Source organism: Otolemur garnettii, unplaced genomic scaffold, assembly GCF_000181295.1.
Source record: "Otolemur garnettii isolate 467f Iridium unplaced genomic scaffold, OtoGar3 scaffold00017, whole genome shotgun sequence".
NCBI lineage: Eukaryota > Metazoa > Chordata > Mammalia > Primates > Galagidae > Otolemur > Otolemur garnettii.
This window is the reverse complement of record NW_003852412.1, coordinates 24214423-24238445: the sequence shown is the minus strand read 5'-3', so window position 1 is coordinate 24238445 and position 24023 is coordinate 24214423. Positions and strand designations below refer to the sequence as shown.

The 24023-nt window shown below is 38.9% G+C and overlaps 1 protein-coding gene across 1 annotated transcript in view; it reads right to left on the bottom strand.

Moving 5' to 3' along the window:
- The window catches only part of ADGRV1 (adhesion G protein-coupled receptor V1), a 552089-nt gene that overhangs the window by 276142 nt on the left and 251924 nt on the right, over positions 1 to 24023 (bottom strand). The window contains exons 80-83 of the mRNA XM_012802802.2: positions 12236 to 12485; positions 11595 to 11734; positions 9974 to 10134; positions 1936 to 2036 (exon numbers count right to left, since the gene is read on the bottom strand). Coding sequence (XP_012658256.2) covers positions 1936 to 2036; positions 9974 to 10134; positions 11595 to 11734; positions 12236 to 12485 — 652 coding nt within the window. The remainder of the gene's footprint in view (positions 1 to 1935; positions 2037 to 9973; positions 10135 to 11594; positions 11735 to 12235; positions 12486 to 24023) is intronic.

Below are 24023 nucleotides of genomic sequence, written 5' to 3'. Positions count from 1 at the left end.
GCCAAAAAATCACCAGAGTGGGTGGTGAATAGAGCCAAGTAAACTCTAATTATGGAAGGCGGGTTTTCTAAGATCTTACATACAAGAAGCAAAGGCAAGATCAGACAGCTATGGCAGTTACGAAAGCAATATAAATAGCCTTGTCAAAGTCAAGGTAAGCCCTTTATAGTACCCACTGCTGCCTTCCATTGTTCATAGGTACTTGAAAAACACAATCTGGGACCCTCTCTTTAAAATACAGCACTTAGTTCTTCCCTAAAAAACAGAATTATGAAATTTACAGGTCATTTTCACTCCTGGCACAAAACATTTCCATTTCCCAGATAAACTCCCATTTTATATTTCAGCCCCTCCACTAATGTTATTTATTCAAGTTCTGTTCAGAGCCCCATACAATTCCCTTAAGCACAAGTGTACAGCACCATACATTTACACAAATTGAATCTGTGCATCTAACCAGCGCCAGTCAAGAAACTTGGCCCCCTACATTCAGAAAAGCAGCATTTTTTTTTTTTTTTTTTAGAGACAGAGTCTCACTTTGTCGCCCTCAGGAGAGGGCTGTGGCATCACAGCTCACAGCAACCTCCAGCTCTTGGGCTTAGGGGATTCTCTTGCCTCAGCCTCCCAAGTAGCTGGAACTACAGGTGCCTGCCACAACACCTGGTTATTTTTTTTGTTTCAGTTTGGCCGGGGCTGGGTTTGAACCCGCCACCCTCGTATATAGCGCCAGTGCCCTACCCACTGAGCCACAGGCGCTGCCCAGCAGTATTTTTTATTTTAAAAAATAATATTAAAATTGTTTCTCTCAATAAGAACATTATATTCTTATTATCTGAATCTATAATTTCAGCCTTAATGTAAAAATGATTGATTATGCTTTTTTGGCCCTCTGTCTAAATAAAAGTCTATGCTCCTCTTACTTCTTATTAACAAATTGAACAAATTTTTATCCATTTGACTCTCAGCTCAAATACCACCTCTTCCATGAAGACTTCCTTGACCTTCACAGAGAAATCAATTAAGTCCTCATCTGTATTCAGAGTAGTTTGTAAGCAGTCTGTTCACATATCACACAGGATTATAATTACTTCTATACATTTTCTAGACTGTGAACACACTGAATAGAAAAGTCATTTAATTTCATCTTTCATCTGATTCCTGTGCCTTACACTGTACTTTAAACTGAAGGCTTTAAACTGCATGCAAATGAACAACTGAATGGTTTTTATACCATTCCACCACAGGCACTGAATGGGTTTTTAAAAGAGAATGTTCTATCAAATTGCATGCCATTATATTAAATTAAATATCATCTTAAAATCCTCCATATAAAGAATTTATAACATAGCATATTTTACCCAAAGAGATCTTAATTAATTAATTTTTTAGCCCAAAGAGATCTTTTTTTTTTTTTGAGACAGAGTCTCAAGCTGTCCCCCTGGGTAGAGTGCTGTGGCATCACTCACAGCAATCTCCAACTCCTGGGCTCAAGCGAGTCTCCTGCCTCCGCCTCCCAAGTAGCTGGGACCACAGGCGCCCGCCACAATGCCTGGCTATTTTTTTTGGTTGCAGCCATCATTGTTGTTTGGCGGGTCCGGGCTGGGGATTCGAACCCGCCACCTTAGGTGTATGTGGCTGGCGCCTTAGCCACTTCAGCCACAGGCGCCGAGCCCAAAGAGATCTTATATTAATTTTAATAGGATGTTTCCTGTAAGAACATGTTCTTTTGCAAATGATATTAAGGTACTTTTTTGTAAAAACAAGTTCACAAAATTTTCATTTTAGGGCTGATTTCCTCATACCACTCTCCTTCTCCCATCCTCCTCCACTGCAACTAAGGTGAGGTTAAACTTCACTCATACACTCAGTTCAAGGATCAAAGAAGAAGAAACACAAACATCTCATGATAAATCAGAAATGCCAGACCTCTCCTACCTGTGTACCCAAGCTGGCTGCCATCATGTGAGTCAGAAGTTTAGCGGCAAACATGGAGTACCTGGCACAGAAGATATGGGACAGAACAGCCAAGCAAAGACCTGTGGGAATAAAAAGCCCACAGAATGGTTTTATAATCAATGAAGAGCAAAAAATCTCTGGGACAGCACACAAGACCTGTGGTGTGTCTATGCACAATACTTCTAGAAAAGATTGCTTTGCAATTTTATTTTATTTTGTCTTTTTTTTTTATTAAGTCAAATACACATAGATCATGAATACATTCATGCATATGTGGGGTACAATGTGCTGATTTTTTTTATACAATCTGACATGGTTAGATCAAACCAATCAACATAGCTTTCACCTCATTTACTTGATTATTACATTTTGCATGACATAAAATTCTCCTTCACATTTATCAGTTTAGCCCAGATAACTTTAGTTTTGAAATACCTACATGTTCACTTCTCTGCTAAAGGAAATCACAAATTGAGCAGATTAATAATTTTATTGAGCAGTTGGTTTCTCGTGTTTACATCTGTAGGTTTACAGTTTAAGAAAAAGAAATCCATTTCCAATCTAATTTTCTAAGAATAGGTGGGTAGACAAAATAGAGATACTTAGAGAAGTGAAAAGAATTTTTCAGGCATAAAATTATGAATGGTATACCTCAAACTCAAGTTTGGTAATCACCCCCTTTTGTCTACTAGAAACAATTATGTAATTACAACAGCAGTAGTTAGAAATTTTAAAGGCGCCTTATCTCCTGGGTGCCCAAACCAGGAACAAATGTGCTCTTTCCCTCCCAGTGACTTTCAACCTAAATACCTAAATTTCTAAATGGTGGAAGAAAATCATTCTTATTATCTTTAAGTCTACTTGACTCCACCTGTTTAGCCAACTTCAAGAGGGTGGTTGGAACCTCAGCACTCACTTTTTATCTTGCAATTTTTCTTTTACGCTAGGTTTTAAAGACAGAGCATATACATATTTAAAAGTATTTTCTGCCTTTTAAAATTTAAATGTGCTGTGTTTTATAACTGTGTTTGATTTGCTTTGTCAGGTCAGCCTTTTACTACCCTCAGTAGGGTTATTTTGCCTAAGAATTACTGAAACATATGACTGGCATGTGTCTCCTGCTTTGTGGTGTATTTGCACACACCACCTCATTTAATTATCTCAATACCTCCTTGACAAACAGGACATACTGCACTCAATTAGCATTTTGTTTTCTTCTGAAGCTGTGGAACAAAGTCAGTGCACACCCCACACTGGCACAGATGGACTGGGCACTGGCAAAGTGCCACATGGGGTCTCCTGACCCATTTTCTATTCAGAAATAACACTCACGATTTTTTAGGGGGAACTTTTAATTATGTTTTACATTTTAATAAGGTAAACAAAGCTCCCCACAGGAAGGGAGTTTTCATATTAGTCAAGCTTTCAGCTTAGACATTTGGCCAAGAAATCTGGAGCAATCTGTTTTTAGGAAGGCTGCCATGGAGTGTTCTAGAACAGGTGTGCAGGTCCTGGGGCTGCCTCCAAGATCCACCCACACAGGTACACAGTGTATCTTCAGAAACTGTAGAGCTGTGTCTATGTTGCACCTTGACTTTGGTAGTTGTAGTAATATTGGAGCTGATGCCCAGAACTCAACTAATGTATACTTTGAATTCCCTGGGATGATCGAAGACAGCTTAAGTTCAAGGTCTGAGTTAAGTGTGTGAACATGTACTTATGTGCAACATACTAACTTTCAAGAAGGCCCTGACATGTGTTTTTTCATTATAAGCCACATGAAGACAAATGTGCACTTTACTATAAATGTATTGTAAATGACAACAATGTGTGGCCAGGGGATTAGTGCAGAACAAAGGAGAAATAGACAAGTCAACTATTTTTTCTAGTTAACAAGAAGAGTTTATTTGTAACCTTTTCCCTTAGTGTAGTGATGCCCCCATTTTACCCGTTTCAAATTTAGTATGGTTAAACTTCACCAGCTTAGAAATATTTCATTAAATATATTAACATTCAATTAAAATCCTACCATGACACCTGGTGGCAGCCCAGGATTCAAAGCCAGTGGCAGGAAAATGACTGGATTCTATTATTCTCTTAGCCTACCACCATAATGTATCATGGTTATCTAGATATACTTTTTTATTTAGTGGAGAAGAATTTTGCTAACAACCTGAAGCAAGGTGAGTCTTGGTCTGGATATTAAATACCTAAGATCTACAGAAATAAATACTTCACTTACCAGGTTTCTAAAACACTGTAAACTATTTATTTTTTATTTTCTTATCTGAAATAAAATAGCTATATTTAGCATATATGCCTGAAATTTACAAGTCAGTTTTTAAAAAGCAATTGTAGAAATTTTTTGGGTTTTGATCTAATATAAGGTGGGGATTAGGGGATGAGGAAGGAAAGAGGGGAGGCAGGAGGGGGATGGGGGCCATGGTATATGGCACACCTCTTGGGGGCAGGCTACAATTACAAGAGGGACTTTACCCAACAAACACAATCAGTGTAACCTAAGTCTTTGTACCCTCAAAGAATCCCAAACAATAAAAAAAAAAGAAATTTGTTGGTTTAAATTTCTTGATATAAATATGCACAAAGCATAAATTGCTATAAGCATAAAGAAAATGATCAAAAAATAAAGTATAACAATTCCTGGTATTACTTCAAGGTATACTCTAAATAGTGTTTTGAAACTTGACTTCTTGGTAGCTATGTAGACAAAAACAAGCAGATAGTTAAGTAATTTTCCTTTACTATTTTTTTCCAGCATTATGTAGATTACTGAAGGATCTCAGATCAGTACTGTAGACCAAAGTTGGGAAAGATCATTTCATTAGTTCATTGATACAAATGAATTACCTACATGATTCAAAAAGGAGGAGGAAGATAAATAAGCCCCCAATAAAATAGCATGATAACATTTGACTTAGATATGAAAAGCTCTAAAGAACAGCTAAATTCGTTGCTATAATCACACTTGACTAATGACCCTATCAACAATATTTGAATGCTTGTATGCACATATATAAACATATACAATGTTTGAATACGAACATACAGTAAGCATCCGTATTACTGGGCTTCACTTAAGAATGCAATAAATTTCTAAATACAGGAGGTTTACCCCTTCAGAGGACAAGTATTATTAATATATTTCCCATGAAATTTTCTCTAACATACTTATAAATTGTTTATTCACCTTATATCTATATATTTGCCTTCTCTACAGACAAATCCAAACAAAAGCAAAATTATCATTATTTCACTATTAAATGAGCCGTTAGCTCTTTAGATCAGCTTTTCCTTATTCTCCCACTTAATGTCAGCTATCCTTGTCACTCTTCCTACTTCATGTTGTTCATGTCTATTGGGTAGAGGTTCCTGCATCTCTCTCCTCAGCACAGTGCCTTTTGGCGCCTGCTACAAAGAAGCTACAGACCAGCCCTGAAAAGATTCCCAGTAGGAACACAAGTCCATGTGAAGCATCTTCAAGCGTGTGAGTTCTGTGTGTCAGGGGAAAAGATAAATTCCAGAGGGATGAACTTGCCAGAAAACTGGCCTCCAGGTGAACAGGTGTTACAGTTGTTCAGTACAGTAGCTACTGGTCAGATGCAGCTATTTAAATTTAAGTTTTCATTAATTAAAATGAAATAGAATTAAAACTTCTGTTTCTCAGTGTGTCAGCCATATTGCAAGGGCTCAAGAACCACCTGTGGCTAGCAGCTATCATCCAGGACTGAGAAGAACATCTCCATTATCCCAGAAAGCTCTGTTGGAGAGTGCTGTGTTAAACTACTCTGAGTGAAAGCAAGACAGTGTGCCATATTTCAGGAGAACTGTTATGAAAAAATGACTAAAATGATATGGTTTGACACTTGAAAGTGTGAGTTTGAGGCACAGCCAAAAAAGATGTCTTATTATTGAAGGATTTCAGATCAACACTGTGTACTCATTTATTTATTCATATAACAGTTTTAATATCTATTAAAACTATTACATGTCAGGGACTGTTTTGGGAAACATTCAAAAAGATAAACACTCACTGCTCTCTCCACATTTGTCTCAATTTCTAGCTGGATCCTCTGCCACACAGACAGGTTTATGAAAGGTCACAGAATACAGTTCTGGTCAAAAGATGTGAGGAAAGAGCCAACATTCTGGGTGGCTTTTAGGAAAGATCACATTGCTCTTAAAACTGGACCCAAATAAGTGCTCTTCCCTTGGCAAGTCTGGACATCGTTAGTGCTCCGGTTAGAGCTGGGGCAGCCAGCTCAGGGCCATGTACGCACAAGACTGGGGGCAACAAGCTTTGAGGATAAAATGAGAAGAAGCTGAGCACCGGCTGACACCGTAAAGGGATGAATTAACGAGCCTAAAAACTAAATCTGCTTGTTTAAAGTATCTTGGAGTTGCCTTCTGCTACTTGCAGCCAATTTCATCCTAAATAATTCCCCTGTACGTAACATGCCTAGAGACATCCGACATCTTTATCAAGTCGGAACTAAAACTAAACTCTCTGACTCTACTATCATCCGCTATTACCCTTCACCTATTCTTTGTTAAGTTTTAAACATCTTTTTCCTATTCTTCTTATCAATAACTCATCATTAGATAATCAGGATGAAGTTTTGATATACTCAGCTCAACAGTTACAATGGCTGTCTTGAGACAACAATTACAGGGAATGTGAACTTGATGTTTTTGGAAGAACTTGACATAAAATTTTATAAAATATCTTTCATTTTTAATAGTAATTTTTAAATGAATGGGTAGCATCTGGCAAGGTTATTTTTTGTTTTTTGAAAATTATCAGAATCTTAGCTTATAAAACACAAAAGGCACAACCTGAATATTCTTGGCAATTTAATAAACACCGAACAAAAAATAATCATGCTTCAAAGGACTCTAGATTGTATTAATTTACTTCACCTGTAAGTATTATAATTTAGCAATTTATAAACAATTGTTTACTAGTACTTATTTTTAAATTGACAATGTGTTGGCACTTATATACTTAGCAGTCTATAAAAAGTAAACAAAACTAATAGCCATTTAAAAAGGAAAGCTTTGGTTTGGCTAACAGGTTAAAGGATTTCCTGACCATGAGAAAATAAAAAAGAAGTGAAACAAGTGTGAGTTCTGTGACCCAGCTGTAACCTCAGCTTAAACTCACTTGAGACAGAGGAGACTCACAAGTCCATCAGACATAATCCAGTCATTCACTGATGCTGAAACTAAAATGAAATATTGACTGTCACAGGGTCTCATTAAGATTACTTAATGAGCCTTGGCACCCGTGGCTCAGTGAGTATGGGCGCCAGCCACATACACCGAGGTAGGCGGGTTCGAGCCCAGCCAGGACCTGCTGGACAATAATAACAACTGCAATCAAAACATAGCCAGGCGTTGTGGCGGGCACCTATAGTTCCAGCTGCTCTGGAGGCTGAGGCAAGAGAATCTCCTAAACCCAAGAATTTGAGGTTGCTGTGAGCTGTGACACCACAGCACTCTACCAAGGGTGGCATAGTAAGACTCCGTCTTAAAAAAAAAATTACTTAATGAGTACTCAGAATCAAACTTGGGATAAATGCAATCCAATAGCCTGTCAATAATCCACTCCCGTGCTTGTGTTTTGAATCATTATTCTGTACCAATATCAAAAAAGTTATGGGAAAGTGCAGTAGGCTTCTTAGTTCCCCCTCCAAATAGTCATGTGTGCTTCAAATCATGCTGAAAGTCCTTGGTAATTATACTACAAAATTATGACATTATCTCCTGAACTCATTTTAAGTTACATTTCTTCCAAGTAATCTTTGCAATAAATTCTATAATGCCACACTTTAATGCACCCAGCAATGTTTTATACTGTCAAAGCTCAAGGAATAACCTTAGTTTAATTTTATAGCATATTGGGTAAACCCGTTTACAATTTTACAGGAATAAACACTCTTCTTGGATCTTTTTAAGCTGAGAATTAGCAAACTTTTCTGGCCTCTATACATACACTTGATAGTTTTGGTTGTTCTGCTCTGGTATATTAAACAGACCTGCAAACTACAAAATTGATACAGATAGACTCTTACAAAAAAATTAAATTCCTGTCTCACAGTGTATTACCATATTTCGTGAAAAGAACTAGTCGACTGCTCTCAAATTCCTAGGGTTATGCCCTGTGACCTATCTAAATTATAGCAGATGTATAAAAGATATGCAAAATTCTCTTTTCTGTCTCCTGGGGTTTCGTCAGAGAGAGAAGCATTCATCCAGCTGTGAGGGATGAGCTGAGTCTGAGAGACAAAGAGGATTGTATGTCTCCTTATCAATAGACATGCATTTATATAACAGATGACATGGGCGGGGGGAAATAAACACCTCAGTAATGTCAAATATGACTCTGAGTCAAAAGTAATATAGATACTAACATTTAGTTGTCAATTCCCAAATACGTGAGCAAATCATTGTAGCCTTTTCTAGAGTAAGTTATAGAAAGGGTACATGCATATTTCTTAATGATTCTCTCACAAAACAAACACAGTCCTGTTAGTTATTTATAAAATAAGGATAACATTCTCTCTTTAGTTCTTAAAACTCTTTGTTTTGATGTTCAGTATTTGGAACAAGCGAGGAATTTCTTTCTTTTTTTTTTTTTTTTTGTGGGTTTTAACAGTGTTTGAATTTTTATCTCTATGGAAACCTGCAAAGTGACACCTCGATTTTATTTTAATGTTATATCTTTTGGCTTTATTTCATCATTCTATGAAATTTCTTTGCTCTTTAAATATATTAGCATTGAAGTAAAATAGGATAGCTCATCTGATTTTGAACTTAAAATATTCTATTAAGAAATGTCATCCTTTATGAAAGATATTATTAAGAATAAGTAATTATTAACTTTTGCTACTGAATCTAAGTTAAGTTCAGAATTAAGATATATTAATGAAAATTTATAACTACATAAAATGAAGTTATATAGGAAAGATCTGTTTTAGCAACTAGAACAAAGAACAGTAATTAATTACTTTTTCTATCTCCAGAAAAACTTTCTAATAGATAGGGGGACTGCCTGTGCATATCAAACAGAAAAGACGTGCATTCAACGATAACCTCATTTACACAGAAAACATCCTATTAAAGTAGAATATTAAAAATTTCTGAGTTACTATATCTACTACCCTGTTAGTATATTGTTAGATATACAGTTAATAATCTTATATTATGGATGAGAAAAATGAGTTACAGAGAAACTAAGTTATTTGATCCAGGTGTCACAACTAGCTAATGGCAGAACCTGGATTTGAACTCAGTAGTCTGACTCCAGAGCTTATGTTCTGAACCATTACCCTGTACCAAGTTCCCTGCATGACACCTCATTCAAGAAACAGATATGGGGCTGCAAAAGGTGAATCAGGGCACAGAATGGGTAGACAGAAGGATAGAAATATAGTTTAAGGAATTCTCAGATACTCAACCATAAAATGAATACAGAAAACGAGAATAATTCTATAGTTGTAGGTAAATGGTTTGACAGACATTAACATTGTATAATTTCAGTTCCTATTATTGCCCAAAATGGGACCTACATGTGGAATGTGACAGATGATTTCTTTATTAACCCAGTGGCTGGCTTTTTAAAAACTTCTACATTATAGAAAGCACAAGGTTCTTTGTAGGCATTATCTCACACACGCTTTCTAACTGCAGCACCCGCCCTGGAAACCACAGCCCTGGACACTAAGGCCTTTCCTCTCCTATGTGGCTCTGCCACACGCTGTGTACAGCACGTGCCTCATGGGCTGGAACTCCGTCCTGTTCTTTACCGCATCCTCCATATAGATGTGCCCCCACTGATATCTGTTATGTGTATTAATGGATAAGAGAATGAGAAAGTTTATTTTCTCCTAGTACTTGTGAATGTCACAGCATGTCTACATCTAGCATATACAATAGACTGTGGAAACTTTCATTCTCATAAATTTTAAAATTATTAACTCAAAATACTGTCACTGACCTGAGATACATATAAATCCAGAAGAGAAAAAGGCTTCATTGTACGAAGACAAGCTGTCGGTCTGGGCATAGACAGCATACACGGACAAGTGTGAGCAGGCACATTCCACGTAGTCTGAAGTGTCCTCAACCACTCTGCACAGCTGACTGTCAGATAACCAGCTAGGACAAAAACATGACAGTCACTCTTCCTTTCATCCATACCTAAGGTATGGCTTTTAAAGACAAAAATGACTTGCTGAACTTAAGTGTTTTTTACTTGAAACTTAAGCAAACCACATTCTCAAGAAGAAATACAGAAGAGAACATTTGTCCAGGACATGATATAACACCAGCCCTGCCAAAGCATTCCGGAAACTGGTCCTCCCAACAGAGCAGTGCCTAATGTCCCTACCTAATCTGAACTAAACACACCCTAGGTTTCTCTCTACCATTCAGAACTCCCAAAAGATCAATAAAATCATGGCTTTCATAGTTCACTTTGCAATTTCCCCCCCAGGTCCTTGTGTTTTGAACCATATAAATGACTTGTTTGCTTTTCTAAGATTCCTTTGTCATCTTTTTTTCTACTTTGGAGTCACTTATATTATATATATGTTTCCCCAGTTTCTTTCAAGAATTTCTATCTATAAAGTCTGGCTAAGTTAGCGCCAAAACTTTGTCACGATTTTAGCAAACCCAGCGTCACAGCCCAAGCCTTCTGGGCATTCCTCGGGGACGGCTGGTTGTGCCTCTGCCCGTTTAGGCCCCTTGATTTCTTTACTTTTCTAAGGATATAAAACTTCCTAACCCACAGTGCAGATTCAAGCTGGAGCAATGATTATTAATGACACATTGAGGATTATAGGCACCTATATATTACATTTAAGATCTGTCATCAGGCATTAGGGGTCTCAATAGAATTTATTTTTCTATAGAGAAACTAATCAGAATTGTAGTGTTTTGAACAACAGTTGGTTACCCAATTAACCTATGAGACCTATTTCAAATTTCAGTTTGTGTGAATGAAATTCAGTTAATAAATGCAATTGAAGGGCTAACAGAGACCCTAGACCCTCCCAGCCAGCACAGTCTGTCCCTGAGACACTGACAAACTCTACCTGACAGCCACTGCTCTGAAACTGAGGTCTTAGGCCGAGGAGACTCTTAAGAAGAAAAAAAAAAACTCTTTACTTCCCATTCCTGTGCATGGCTTTAACCTGAAAATGTAATCCATGTCATCTGTGAACCAGCATTAAAAATCCCATTGTTCCCTTTAAATACAGAGCATCAGCTCTGAAACCACAAGCCCAGGCCAGGGTGCAGGGTGGGGCAAAAAGAAGAAACTTCCTTTCCTACCCCAAAGAAGGACTGATAGATAACCTCAGAAAGGTTAGCTGCATTGTGCAGAACACAGGCTGAAAGAATCAGTAACAAAGATGTAAGTAATGTGCTCCACACATAAGGAAATTCTTGGCTGCGTTTGCCATCAGAGAAAGGCTGGGCCATTCCCTGAGTTGCTTCACCTCATTCACTGCAGAGGTCTCACCTCAGGCCGCCATCTGTGCTGGGTATGAAACACTGAGCTCAGTAGGATTGGAACGGGGAAGGACCAAATTCTTATTTTAAAAATTAGTAAGTACCTTGCAGCAGCCTGATTCCAAAGGAGACACAAAGCCGTCTGAGGAACAATTCTAGTCTCGGTCGCGTAGATCCTGTAGAGGACCTCATTGTTGTTACTCAGGAGTTGTGGACTCTGACCTTTCACACTCAAAGACAATACCTGCAAGGTCAAAAGGAACAGGAAATTTAAAGACATTGCCCAATTAGTGTACCGACCGAGTCTCCCATTCTGAGTGGACTTCATGTTTGTTGACTGTAGCCCCCACTGTCAGCGTCAGCTTACTGAACGCAGGGTGCCTGCCTGGCTTTCCTGTGCACTTCACTCCATCAGACTTCAGCTGACAACTCAACTTTGACACAGGCTGACTTCCTCAGGAGTTAATTATACAATAAGGTACTATATTAGTGAAAGCTATGTTTTTTCACTTTCTCCACTTGTATATACATTTTACTCAATAGAAAATGAAGGAAATATTTCCAACTCCTTTTGAAACTAAATATTTCATGAATAGTTCATAAAGCTGGAACACATTTCATAATAGTTCACCATGTGTAGCACTTACAAAAAAATCTGATTAAGCAAAATGCATTGTTTCTGCTAAAAAAACAAACAAAAAACCCCCCAGATTCCAAACACATAATTTTTTAAATGATAGATTACCTTATTTTTTAGTGCATGAAGATTGTTTCCAGTTATAAACCACTGCTGGCTGCTATACTCTGTGAACTGGACTAATTTACATGCACTTTTCTCAGCCATTATTACTGCATCCGGGACATCCAATAATCTCTCTGGAATTCGAATATAATCTCCTTCCTTTCCTTCAAATTTGTGCCCATTGATTTGCTGTGGATACCAGTGAAGAGCCAGTATTGACAAGTACGGGCAGCTGTCAAGGATGGTTTTGCTTCTACAAGAGAAAAGCAAAGGGCCCACTAAAATGGCAGGCGTTTGCACACAATTAACTGGTGTATTTGTTACAATGTTTTAGGCTGGGACTTTTTCTTCAAGTATAGCAATGACTCTACCAACCCAGAAGCAATAGATAAAATGTGCCTTCACTTCCTTTATGGCTGTCATGATTTTTGGGGGGAGGAGGAGGTATATAACTTTCTGTATCTTCTTGCCTGACCCTCCTTGGAGGATCATGCAAGTGACATGGGTTTCTGAAAGCTGTCATACAGATACCAACATACAATCTATGGCTATAAAATGTACTTTTCTGTGTTAATCACATCAGTGTTGGAGAAGAAGATTGAGGAAAGGATGTCCTCACTGAACTGAAATGTTCTGTTTTACTTAAGAATATCAGAAACCTATGCATCTAAAGCCACGTTTTCACCAGAGTTCACCTCACACCTTTCTAACCCATCAGAGTATTGTTAAATATAACCATTTGCGTGGTAAGGAAACCTGCCCTGAGTAGTGAACTTTATTCATTTAACAATTCCTTTTTAAAGCTCCCCTAGGCAGAATAAGATCCCGTAATCAGTGAAATTGCTTCCAAGCCTCGGGTTGTGTTGAAATCACTTGGAAGTTTGTTTGTTTTAAAGTACAGATTTCTAGCTTATACCCCAGACTTACTAAATCAGATTCCTTACCCACGGAGGAGGCTGGAAGTTCTAGGAATTTATATTTGTAACCAGTCCCCCAGGGAATCTGATGCAACCTTTCCATGGGCTCAACATGTCCGTGAAATGGAGTGCTAACAATGAGGTGACACACACATAAACTGGCTCTGAAACCTGCCTGGAAAAGTGTAGCGAGTATTACGGTATCAGGATAAGATTTATGCACCAAATGTTAGATAGATAAAGAGTATGTTTAATTAGATCACGGATCTAAAGGATGCCTCATCAAGACCTTCTGACATTAGGAAATAGAGTAGAGAATTTTAATTTGAGAAAGTAAAAGAAAGGGTGAAAGAAAAGGCCAACTTTTTCCCTTAGCTAAAAATAAAAAATCTTCCATAATTTTAACTACCACATTTGAATGTGTGCCTTCGAAGATCTATCTTTAATCCACCCACTCCCCCAGGGTCTATGTCCCTGCGTCCAACTCTCCTATCCAATGGCTTCAATTTGTATTGGCCCCACACATCTCTGCCATGGCTTATCAAAAACTTGTCTTTTAATCTCTCCCCTAGGCTCGAACATCTTCACTCCTAACTCTTAGCCTGAACACTGCCACTGCAGACCCCTCAGTGAGGCACACTGTGCTGAGACAAGTGACCCTTAGCCACATGGCTCCACACCCCTTTCTGTTCTGCCACCTGGAATCTACTGAGATCTAGTCCGTCAGTGCCACACCAGACTCGGCAGTGTCGATGAGCTGAGGCCAGTACCACAAGCACGGTGACTCTCTCCAGCCTTGACATCCATATGCCAAGGTCCTGGTCCTTCTTTCCTGCTGATAACCACACTCTTCCTGTCACCTTAACCTCCTCTATTCGGATCCTCTGAATGCATTCACCTGGATCAATCCCACAGTCTGCTTTACATTTAGGCTGAAGCGATGGGGGAGAAGACCCCCACATTAACACCCAGATTGGTGCCACTTCAAATCCATGATGACACTTGGCATTGTTTTTACTTGACCTCCAAGTGAACGGTCTAGATTCCATCCTTCTCTTCAAAATCCTTGCTCAATTCTTGGACGCTTCACTCTCAGCACACACCCTTGATACTGCTTAAGACAGTGCATAAAAACCCGTATCAGAGTGCTCAACATCTTTGGAGTGTCCTCTGTGAACAAACTAGTCTTCACCTTTTTCTTATTTTCTGTGTTCAATTTGTCACTATCCTATCAATTCTACCAGTTAATTATCTTCAAGGTGCCACTCTCCTGTGTCTGCCTTAGTTTCAGCCTTCATCTTCTCTTATTGAACAATTTATCTCCTATGTAGTCTTCTTATTTCTCACTTTGCTCTATTCTTTAATTTCTAATATTCTCCTCAATGTCTAAAATCCTAAATCGGATTCCCTCTCTCTCTTCCCCTCCACCCCCTACACTAACACTCTATGTTTAGCCTTTGAAAAATGGATGCTGTCTCCCAAAACATCATCTATTTCCTGCCTTATTTGCCATCATACATGTTGTTTCCTCTCCCTGGAGAACTCGCAGGGAAAGGTAAGTCTATTTAGAGGAAGCAAATGGCAGAAAACGGCCAAAGCAAATGGCAAATTCATTTCATCCACACATTATACCACAACCATTGAAAATCTACCACATAGCAGACACTGTTCCAGGCCGAAGGGATACAGGATGCAGGAAGATAGAAAAGGCCTCTCTTTTTGTGGATCTTATCCTCTCTTGAGTTTTCACTGGGATTGTGAGGGTATGGATAAGGGACTCAACATGCACAGTGGAGTAGAAGGTTCACCTCCAGGACAACCTAGATCTATTTGTGATCTTGCAGTAATAAGGAAAAACAGATGAAAAAGAATGTGGTTATGGGAAATTCAAAGCTATGTTGTTCAAGTATTTCACTAAACAACGTAGTTCTAGAAGGAAATATAGCGGGTATTTCTTAACTACACAAACATACTCATACACACACTGTGCAAACTTATTTTAAGCTAAGAAATGATCCATTTCAGAGGTTTCTGAAACCAGCATTAGAGACATTTATAAAAGTCATTAAAGAACTGAATTGCTAATCATGGATCTCAGTATGGACATTTAAGAGCATTGGTGAGCCATAAGGAAGGGGCCTTGTGAAGAAGTGCTCCTGTGAGGGTTTTCCACATTAAGAAAATTTTAATAACCAGGACTCATTCATTGGGTTAAAAGAAGAGTACCATGTAAGGAGATATTGGTTCTGTGCCTTACCCTCAAGTCACACCCACACACTCATCTGGGCTGAAAGTCTGGGGCACTTGGGAGTTGTGGGGCTGGAGGGAGGTTTTGTGACAAAGCAGGTGGTTACAAACTATTCTGACCACCCGGTATGTTGGCTGGCAGGGGCTGTGGCTCAGTAGGCCTGAGACTGAGTCCAGGCCTCACTGTGACCCTTGACCAGCTGTGTAAGGTTCTAGTCTAAGTTTCTATATCCATAAACAGAAATACTAACTCTAATCTTCAATGGCTACGTAAAATGGCCTTTTGTAGGGACGCAATAATATGTACAAATTGTAGCAAGGAATAGGTTAAATTACAAGAAATCTTCACCTACACAAAAGGCAACTGAATTATTTAATACAATGTTAAGATTATAGCAGAGGTATAGTTTATTTCATTTATAGTATTATAATTTTATCATTTGTTCTCTCTTATAACTCCTTTAGATTTCTTTGAACTTGATATGTCTTTTTTTTATTCTTTGGGATTCATTGAGAGTGCAAAGAATTACATCACACTGACTGCATTTATTAGATAAAGTTTCTCTTATAATTGTGTCTCTCCCCCAAGAGGTGCATCATACACTGTGGTCCCTATTCTCCTCCCTCCTCCCCTCTCCCTACTCCCTCATTCCCCTACCCCACCTTATATTAGCTCATCTCCTGCCTTCATATTAGAAAAGAGTACATTGGATTCTTGCTTCTCCATTCTTGTGATGCTTTACTAAGAAGAATGTGTTCCACCTCCAACCAGGTTAATACAAAATACGTAAAGGCTCCATCTATTTTAGTGGCTGAATAGTATTCCATGGCATATATATACCACAGCCTGCTAAATCCATTCCTGAGGTGGTGGGCATTTAGGTTGTTTCCATAATTTGGTGATTATAAACAGTCACCAAAATTAAGTGCAGTGAACAGTCTACTGCAAATGTCCTTATGATAAAAAGATTTTCTTTCCTTCTGGGTAGATGCCTAGTAATGGGATTGCAGGATCAAATGTGATGTCAAATTTGAGTTGAGCGTTCTCTATACTTCTTTCCAAAAACGTTGTGTTAGTTTGCAGTCCCACCAGCAGTGTACGTGTTCCCTTCTCTCCACATCCACACCAGCACCTTCAGCTTTGAGACTTTGTGATGTGGGCCATTCTCACTGGGATTAGATGATATCTCAGGGTGGTTTTGATTTGCATTTCTCTGATGATTAGAGATGATGAGCATTTTTTCAGATGTTTGTTAGTTATTCATCTGTCTTCCTTAGAGAAGGTTCTGTTCATCTCTCTTGCCCATTGATATAAGGAATTGATGGGTCTTTTTTGTTGATTAATTTGAATTCTCTATAGAGCCTACTTATCAAAGCTTTTGTCCGATTCATAAAATGTGAATATTTTTTCCCATTGTGAAGGTTGTATGTTTGCTTTGGTTGTTGTTTCCTTAACTGTATAGAAACTTTTCAGTGTAATTAAGTCCCATTTGTTTATTTTTGTTGTTGTTGCAATTGCCATGGAAGTCTTCTTCATAAAATCTTTCCCAGGCAGGTATCTTTAAAAGTTTTCCTCACACTTTCTTTGAGGATTTTTATTGTTTCGTGCCTTAGACTTAAATCTTTTACCCATCTTGAATCAATTCTGTAAGTCGTTAGAGGTGTGGGTCCTGTTTCAGTCTTTTACATGTGGTTATACAGTTCTCTCAACACCATTTATTACCTAGGGCTACTTTTCCCCAGGGTAAGTTCTTGTTTGGTTTATCAAACATCAGGTGGTTGTAAGATGTTAGTTTCATCTCATGGTTTTCTATTTGGTTCCAAATGTCAATGTCTCTAGTTTGGTGCCAATACCATGCTGTTTTGATCACTATGACCCTGCAGTACAGTCTGGTAGGGTGATACCCCAGCTTAGTCTTTATTACTAAAATTTGCCTTCTCTATATGGAGTTTCTTCTGGTTCCATACAAAATGAAGAATTATTTATCCAAATCTTGGAAGTAGGACAATGGTATTTTAATGGGGGATTGCACTGAACCTATAGATTGCTTTGGGTAGTATAGACATTTTCACAGTGTTGATTCTTCCCAGCCATGAGCATGGTATGTTCCTCCATTTGTTAAATTATTCTGCTATTTTACTTTTTAGGGTTTGGTAATTTTCATCGTTGTGGTCCTCCACCTCTTTTGATATGTATATTCCTAGGCATTTCTTTTTTCTTTTTTTTGAAGCTACTGTGAAGGGAATTGTGTCCTTGATTAGCTTCTTATCTTGGCTATTATTGTCATATACAAAGGCTATTGATTTGTGAACATTGAATATATCCTGAGACATTGTTGTATTTTTTTAAGACTTCCAGGAGTCTTGTGGGTGAGTCTTTGGGGTTCTCTAAGTTTAAGATCATATCATCAGCAAAAAGTGAGAGTTTGACCTCCTCTGTACCCATTTGGATTTCTCTTGCCTGACTGTATAAGCTAGATCTTTAGCACTATGTTAAATAGTAGTGGTGATAGAGGACAACTTTGTGAGGGTTCCAGTTTCACATGGAAAAGCTTTCAGTTTTACGCCATTTGGTATAATATTAGCTGTCAGTTTGTTGTAAATGGCTTGATCGGATTAAGAAATGTGCCACCTATGTCTATATTCTTAAGTATTCTAATTAGAAAAGGATGCTGAATTTTATCTAATGCTTTTTCTGCATCCATTGAGAGGATCATACAGTTTTTATTTTTGCTTCTGTTGATATGGTGAATTACCTTTATGGACTTGCATATGTTAAACCAAGCCTTGCATCTCTGGGATAAAACCCACTTGATCATGATGAATGATTTTTCTAATGTGTAACTATCATCTATTGACTAGGATTTCACTGAGAATTTTTGCATCTATATTCATTAGTGAAATTGGTCTTAACTTCTCCTTTTTAGTTGGGTCTTTTCCTAGTTTTGGTAACAGGGTGATGTTTGCTTCATAGAACTTGTTGGGGGAAATTTCTTCCTTTTCAATTTTTTGGAATAATTTCTGCAGTATGAGTATAAGTTCTTCTTTGAAGGTTTGATAGAATTCTGGTGTGAAGCCATCTGAACAAGGACTTTTTTGTGTTGGGAGTTTTTTATTGTTTCTTCTATCTCAGTTCTTGACATCAGTCTGTTCTTCTCTCTCTTTTTTTTCTATGAGACAGAGTTTCAAGCTGTCACACTTGGTGGAGTTCCATGGCCTCATAGCTCACAGAAATCTCAAACTCTAGGACACAAGCAATCCTCTTGCCTCAGTTTTTTCATGCTTAGTAGAGATGGGGTCTCACTCTTGCTTACACTGGTTTCAAACTCATGAATTCCATCAATCCACCCACTTCGACCTCTGAGAGTTCTAGGATTACAGGTGTGAGCCACTACACCAGTTTCATTTCTTTTTGATTAAGTCTAGGGAGAGCATGTCATTTCAGGTATTAATCCATTTCTTCCACACTGTCAAATTTCTGGGCATAGAGTTTCTTGTAGTACTCAGAGATGATCCCTTGAATCTCTATGGCAGCTATTGTTATTTTCCCTTTACCATTTCTGATTGAGGTTATTAGAGATTTTACTTTTCTGCTTCTAGTTGATATGACCAAAGGTTTATCTATTTTATATTATTTTTCAAAAAAAGCAACTTTTTGTGGACGGCACCTGTGGCTCAAAGGAGTAGGGCACTGGCTCTATATGCTAGAGGTGGCAGGTTCAAACCCAGCCCTGGCCAAAAACAGTAAAAAACAAAAAAAGCAATTTTTTGTTTTACTCATTTACTGAAAGATTTTTTTTGTTTTCAATTTCATTAATCCCTGATTTAATTTGGTTATTTCTTTTCTTTGCTGGCTTTGGGATTAGATTGTTCTTCCTTTTCCAATTCCATAATATATTTCATGAGTTTGTTGATGTACTCTCTTTCTGTTTTTCAAATGTAGGCATCTAATGCAACAAATTTCCCTCTTAAAACTGCTTTTGCTGTATCCCACAGGTTTTGGTAATTTGTGTCTTCACTGTCGTTATGTTTGAGGAATTTAATGTATTCATCTTTTATCTCTTCCTGAACCTATCATTCATCATAAGGTTGTTTAATTTCCAAGTTTTTGTGTGGGAATGAATGTTTTTGTTGGGAGTTGAGTTCCACTTTTATTGCCTTGTGGTCTGAGAAGATACAAGTTATAATTTCTATTCTTTTAATTTTTCTGAGGATTGATCTGTATGCTAGGATGTGGTCTATTTTTGAGTAAGGACCATGGGCTGATGAGAAATGTGTATATTCTTTAGCTTTGGGGAGGAGTGTGCTGCATATATCTATTAATCCCATTTGATCTAGGGTCACTTTTAAGTCCTTTGTATCTTTGTTTAGTTTCTATTTAGAGCAGCAGTTCAAAGGTTAAGTTCTTTGTATCCTTGTTTAGTTTCTGTCTAGAGCAATGATATTAAAGTGCTATGGCATTAGAAAGGTTGAGAACCACTGGTTTAGAGGATCTGTCCAGTGCTGTTAGAGGGGTCCCCAACTAGTATGGTATTATGAGATATCACCATATTGATCAGATCCATCAAAGTCTGTTTCATACATCTAGGAGTATTTTACTTGGGTGCACAAATATTTAAAATTGAAATGTCTTCTTTCTGTATTGTTTCCTTGACCAGTATGAAGTGTCCATCTTCATCTTTCTTAACTTTAGTTGCTTTAAATCTGCTTGTATCTGAAAATAAGATTGCAGTCCCTCCTTTCTTCTGATTTCCATTTGCTTGAAATACTCTTTTTCATCTCTTAACCCTAAGTCTTGATTTGTCCTTCAAGGCTAGTTGTATCTCCTGGAAACAGCATATGGATGGCTTATGCCTTTTCATCCAACCAGCTAGCCTGTGCCTCTTCAGTGGTAAGATGAGTCAATTGACATTTATTGAGAGAATAAGCATGGTGGAGTTCTATTCATCTTGTTTTGTGAAATCTGTTGTGTAGTTTTAAGTTTTATCCTTTGTGCCATTGTGGAAGCTAAGTTTTGACCTTTAACTTTTTGGTGTTTAGTTAGCTGGTGATCCATTATGGTGGTCAGTATTGAGAAGAGGGCTGAGCTGGTAGCTGTAGCTGGTAGCTGAAATTGGCCATTGTTGTGGCCAATTTCCTCAGTGCTTGTATATCTACAAATGATTTGATTTCTCCATCAATTTCGAAGCTTAGTTTAGCAGGATACAGAATTCTGAGCTGCAAATTGTTTTATTTAAGAATGTTGATTTAAGAATGTTTTATTTAAGAATGTTAATAAAACATTGTTTTATTTAAGAATGTTGAATTCTGAGCTGCAAATTGTTTTATTTAAGAATGTTCAAGGTGAATGACCATGATCTTCTGGCTTGGAAGATTTCAGTTGAATAGTCTGCTGTCATCCTAACAGCTCTACCTCTGTAGGTTAGTTGGTGCTTGCTCCTGGCTACCTGCAGAACTTTTTCATCTTGACTTTGTACAGGTTCATTACAACCTGTCTTGAAGAGACGCTGAATTGAGATGATGTAGGGTTGGATATCCTGAAAGGAGTGTGTTGGTGTCTTTAGTAAAACTTGAAAAGTTTGGCTCGGTGCCTGTGGCTCAAGCGGCTAAGGCGCCAGCCACATACACCTAAGGTGACGGGTTCAAATCCCCAGCCCAGGCCTGCCAAACAACAATGATGGCTGCAACCAAAAAAAAAAAAAAAAAAAAAATGGCCAGGCGTTGTGGAGGGCGCCTGTAGTCCCAGCTACTTGGGAGGCTGAGGCAGGAGACTCGCTTGAGCCCAGGAGTTGGAGGTTGCTGTGAGTGTGATGCCATGGCACTCTACCCAGGGGGATAGCTTGAAGCTCCGTCTCAAAAAAAAAAAAAAAAAACTTGAAAAGTTTTTGTTTATCTCCAGTAGGGTTCTCTTGGGACAATCTTCTTCACCTTAGGAATCCTTATTATTTGTATGTTTGAATGCTTCATGAAGTCTCATAGTTCTCTAAGTGCCTGTTCTGCTTTCTGTCTCCTCTTTTCTGCCTCTTTATCTACATGGGTTAACTTGAAAACTTTATCCTCTAGCTCAAAGGTTCTTTCTTCTCCATTATCTAACCATTTTTGATATTTTCTATTGCATCTTTACATTCCGTGATTGTCTCCTTCATTTCCTTAAGCTACGCCATATCCTTTCTATATTCTACATATTTCTTGTCCAACTTTTGTTCTGTCTTTCCATTTTCTCGTCTATTCCTTTTATTGTCTTTATCATCCATATTTTAAATTCCCTTTCTGTCAAGTCCATTAATTCTTTATAGGTGGAGTCTTCTGCAGTAGCTAGCTGCCTCATAGTCCCTTGGAGGAGTTTTTCTGTTTTGGTTTTTCATGTTGCCTGAATTTTTCTGTTGGTTCCTCCTCAGGTGTTCTTTCCTCTTCTTTTTCTTCACCTCCTTGTCCTCCTTTTTCCTTCTCACTACCTCCTTTGCTTCAAACAGAAGTACCTGCTCTTGATGACAGTACATTGCAATATGTTGCAGGACACCAAGTGGCAAAGTGGGTTTTTTAGGAGACAGAGAGCACAGCCAGCAACCTCTGTGGTCCTTATTCCTAACTTAGTTGCCTTCAGTGATCACCTGATTGTTTCCTCAGCATTCAGACCCTGCCGAGTTGGGATCTTAAAACTCATAAGAATCCTTCAGGGAAGGTCTCACAGTGCCCCCTGACTCCAGTTCCCATGGGGTACAGAGTCCTTAAGTGTGTCCCAAGAGTGGAGTTCTGATATCAGCAGACAGAATTCAGAGCTTTAGGTCCCTGCTAAGACCTTCTCATGACCTTCCCACAGTGGCAGCCCCCGTCCTCCAAGACCTTCTGAGTATTGCTGCCTCGTCAGCCACCAAACCTATGGCAAGTCCCCTCAAACCGGCATTCAGATCTGGTTGATGTATGCTGTTCGAGTCTGCTCACTTTTCCAAGCTTTCCACTCAATAAGCAGATTTTCCCAAGAACTGAAAATTCCAGAAAGACTTCCTCTCATACTGCACCTCTGTGGGCAGCCAGCCAATACCACCCAGTCATAATCACTTGCCTAATTCATCAGATTTCCTCTGCTCTGGATCATATACTGTATCCAGCTAACCACCTCTTTGCTGTGCTCCCTGAGAGACAACTCTGGGTAACGTCCATGCACCACACATGACTAGGTTCTCTCTTTTTCTCCAGTTGTTCTAGGAATGCTTAGCTTAACAATTCTTCTGGTCTGCTATCTTGCTCCACCCCCCGCCCCCAAACATCATATGTCTTGTGACTAGAGAATTAACATTTCAAGTTTCACAAAGCTAACTGGTTTTTAATATAACCTGTCATAGTTCATAAAGAGCCCAATAAATAGATGATTTAAATAATTATGCAAGAGGCAGAACAAGATGGAAGCCGGAAAGGACATTTAGCTCAGCTCTCCTGGAAAAACAGATTTTTTTTTTTTATCTGTTCATTTTGTTTCAATGTGCCTTGTGTTCTACTAAAATCTTGGGTTGGCTGTTTTCCCTAACTCCACTTTTTACATTCAACAAGAGCAAAGGAGAGAGGGGGGTGATAGTCAACTGAAGCCAGCTTTCAACAGGAGCTCCCATCCAGAGGGAGAGATAATAGCCAGAAAGAAATCAACAAAGCTGAAGGGTGGGAGCCAAGCTGAGAGAAGAGATTGATAATTGCACGTCTTCTTTGCTGAGTCAAGCTGCAACTCCAAAGAAACAAATTTCAGGTACAGAATCCACCCCAAAGAGGAAGCATGTCCATCCCCTACCCCAAGAGAGTTGCTTGCTTGCTTGCTTGCTTTGAGATCTCTAGTAGTGAGAGGTGAACTGGAGTCTTCTTCTCTCACCCCATGGGAGCAAGTTGCTGGAAGCTGGGACTCCTTCCCCAGAGAGTCCCTGCTGTGAGCCTGGGCATTCCCTTGTCTGGCTTGAAGGTTGAACAAATATTTTCCCTGCCACTTTGAATACTAGTCTACCCTTCCCCCTGGCCTAGGGGGGAAGTCTAGAAGCCCAACCCCTGCAGTAACCAGAACGTTTGCTGTTCTTTGTTAAGACTGGTCATTGCATGGTCTGAGATAGTGCAGCTAAACTGTACCTGTTAAGCCGGTAACAGTGCAGAAAGGCATGGGGGAGGGAGGTGCCTGGCTTGGCTCTGAGAAAGAGCAACTCAGCAGTGGGCGGAGGCTTGGGTTTCCACATGATGGGTGGAGGTTCAGGAATTGTTGAGGCATGGGAATCCAAGTGGAGACACCTCCCACCTAGCAGCAACATTAATAGAGCAATCCCACCAGAGTCAAATTTCAGAGAGACACCTCTCCAATACTGTGGACTGCTGGAGGGAGCTAGATCTGTAGGGATACCAGAGGTACAAAGCAGCTGGGGCAGAGGCAAAGTCTCTGAGGGCAAAAAACATTTGCTGCTTTGTTAACCTCTGGTTTGGAACAAGCTCAGGTGGAACACTCCCCAATTTCCTCTGAGCACCCAAGGTAATCAGACTTAACTCCCCCAGCCAGCTGTTGGCAGAGTGGGATCACTTGGCCAATGAGGCATTGACTCTAGCAGGCCCAAATCCCTGGTGCATTTGCTCATTGGAGGGAACTGGGCCCCAGCCCCATG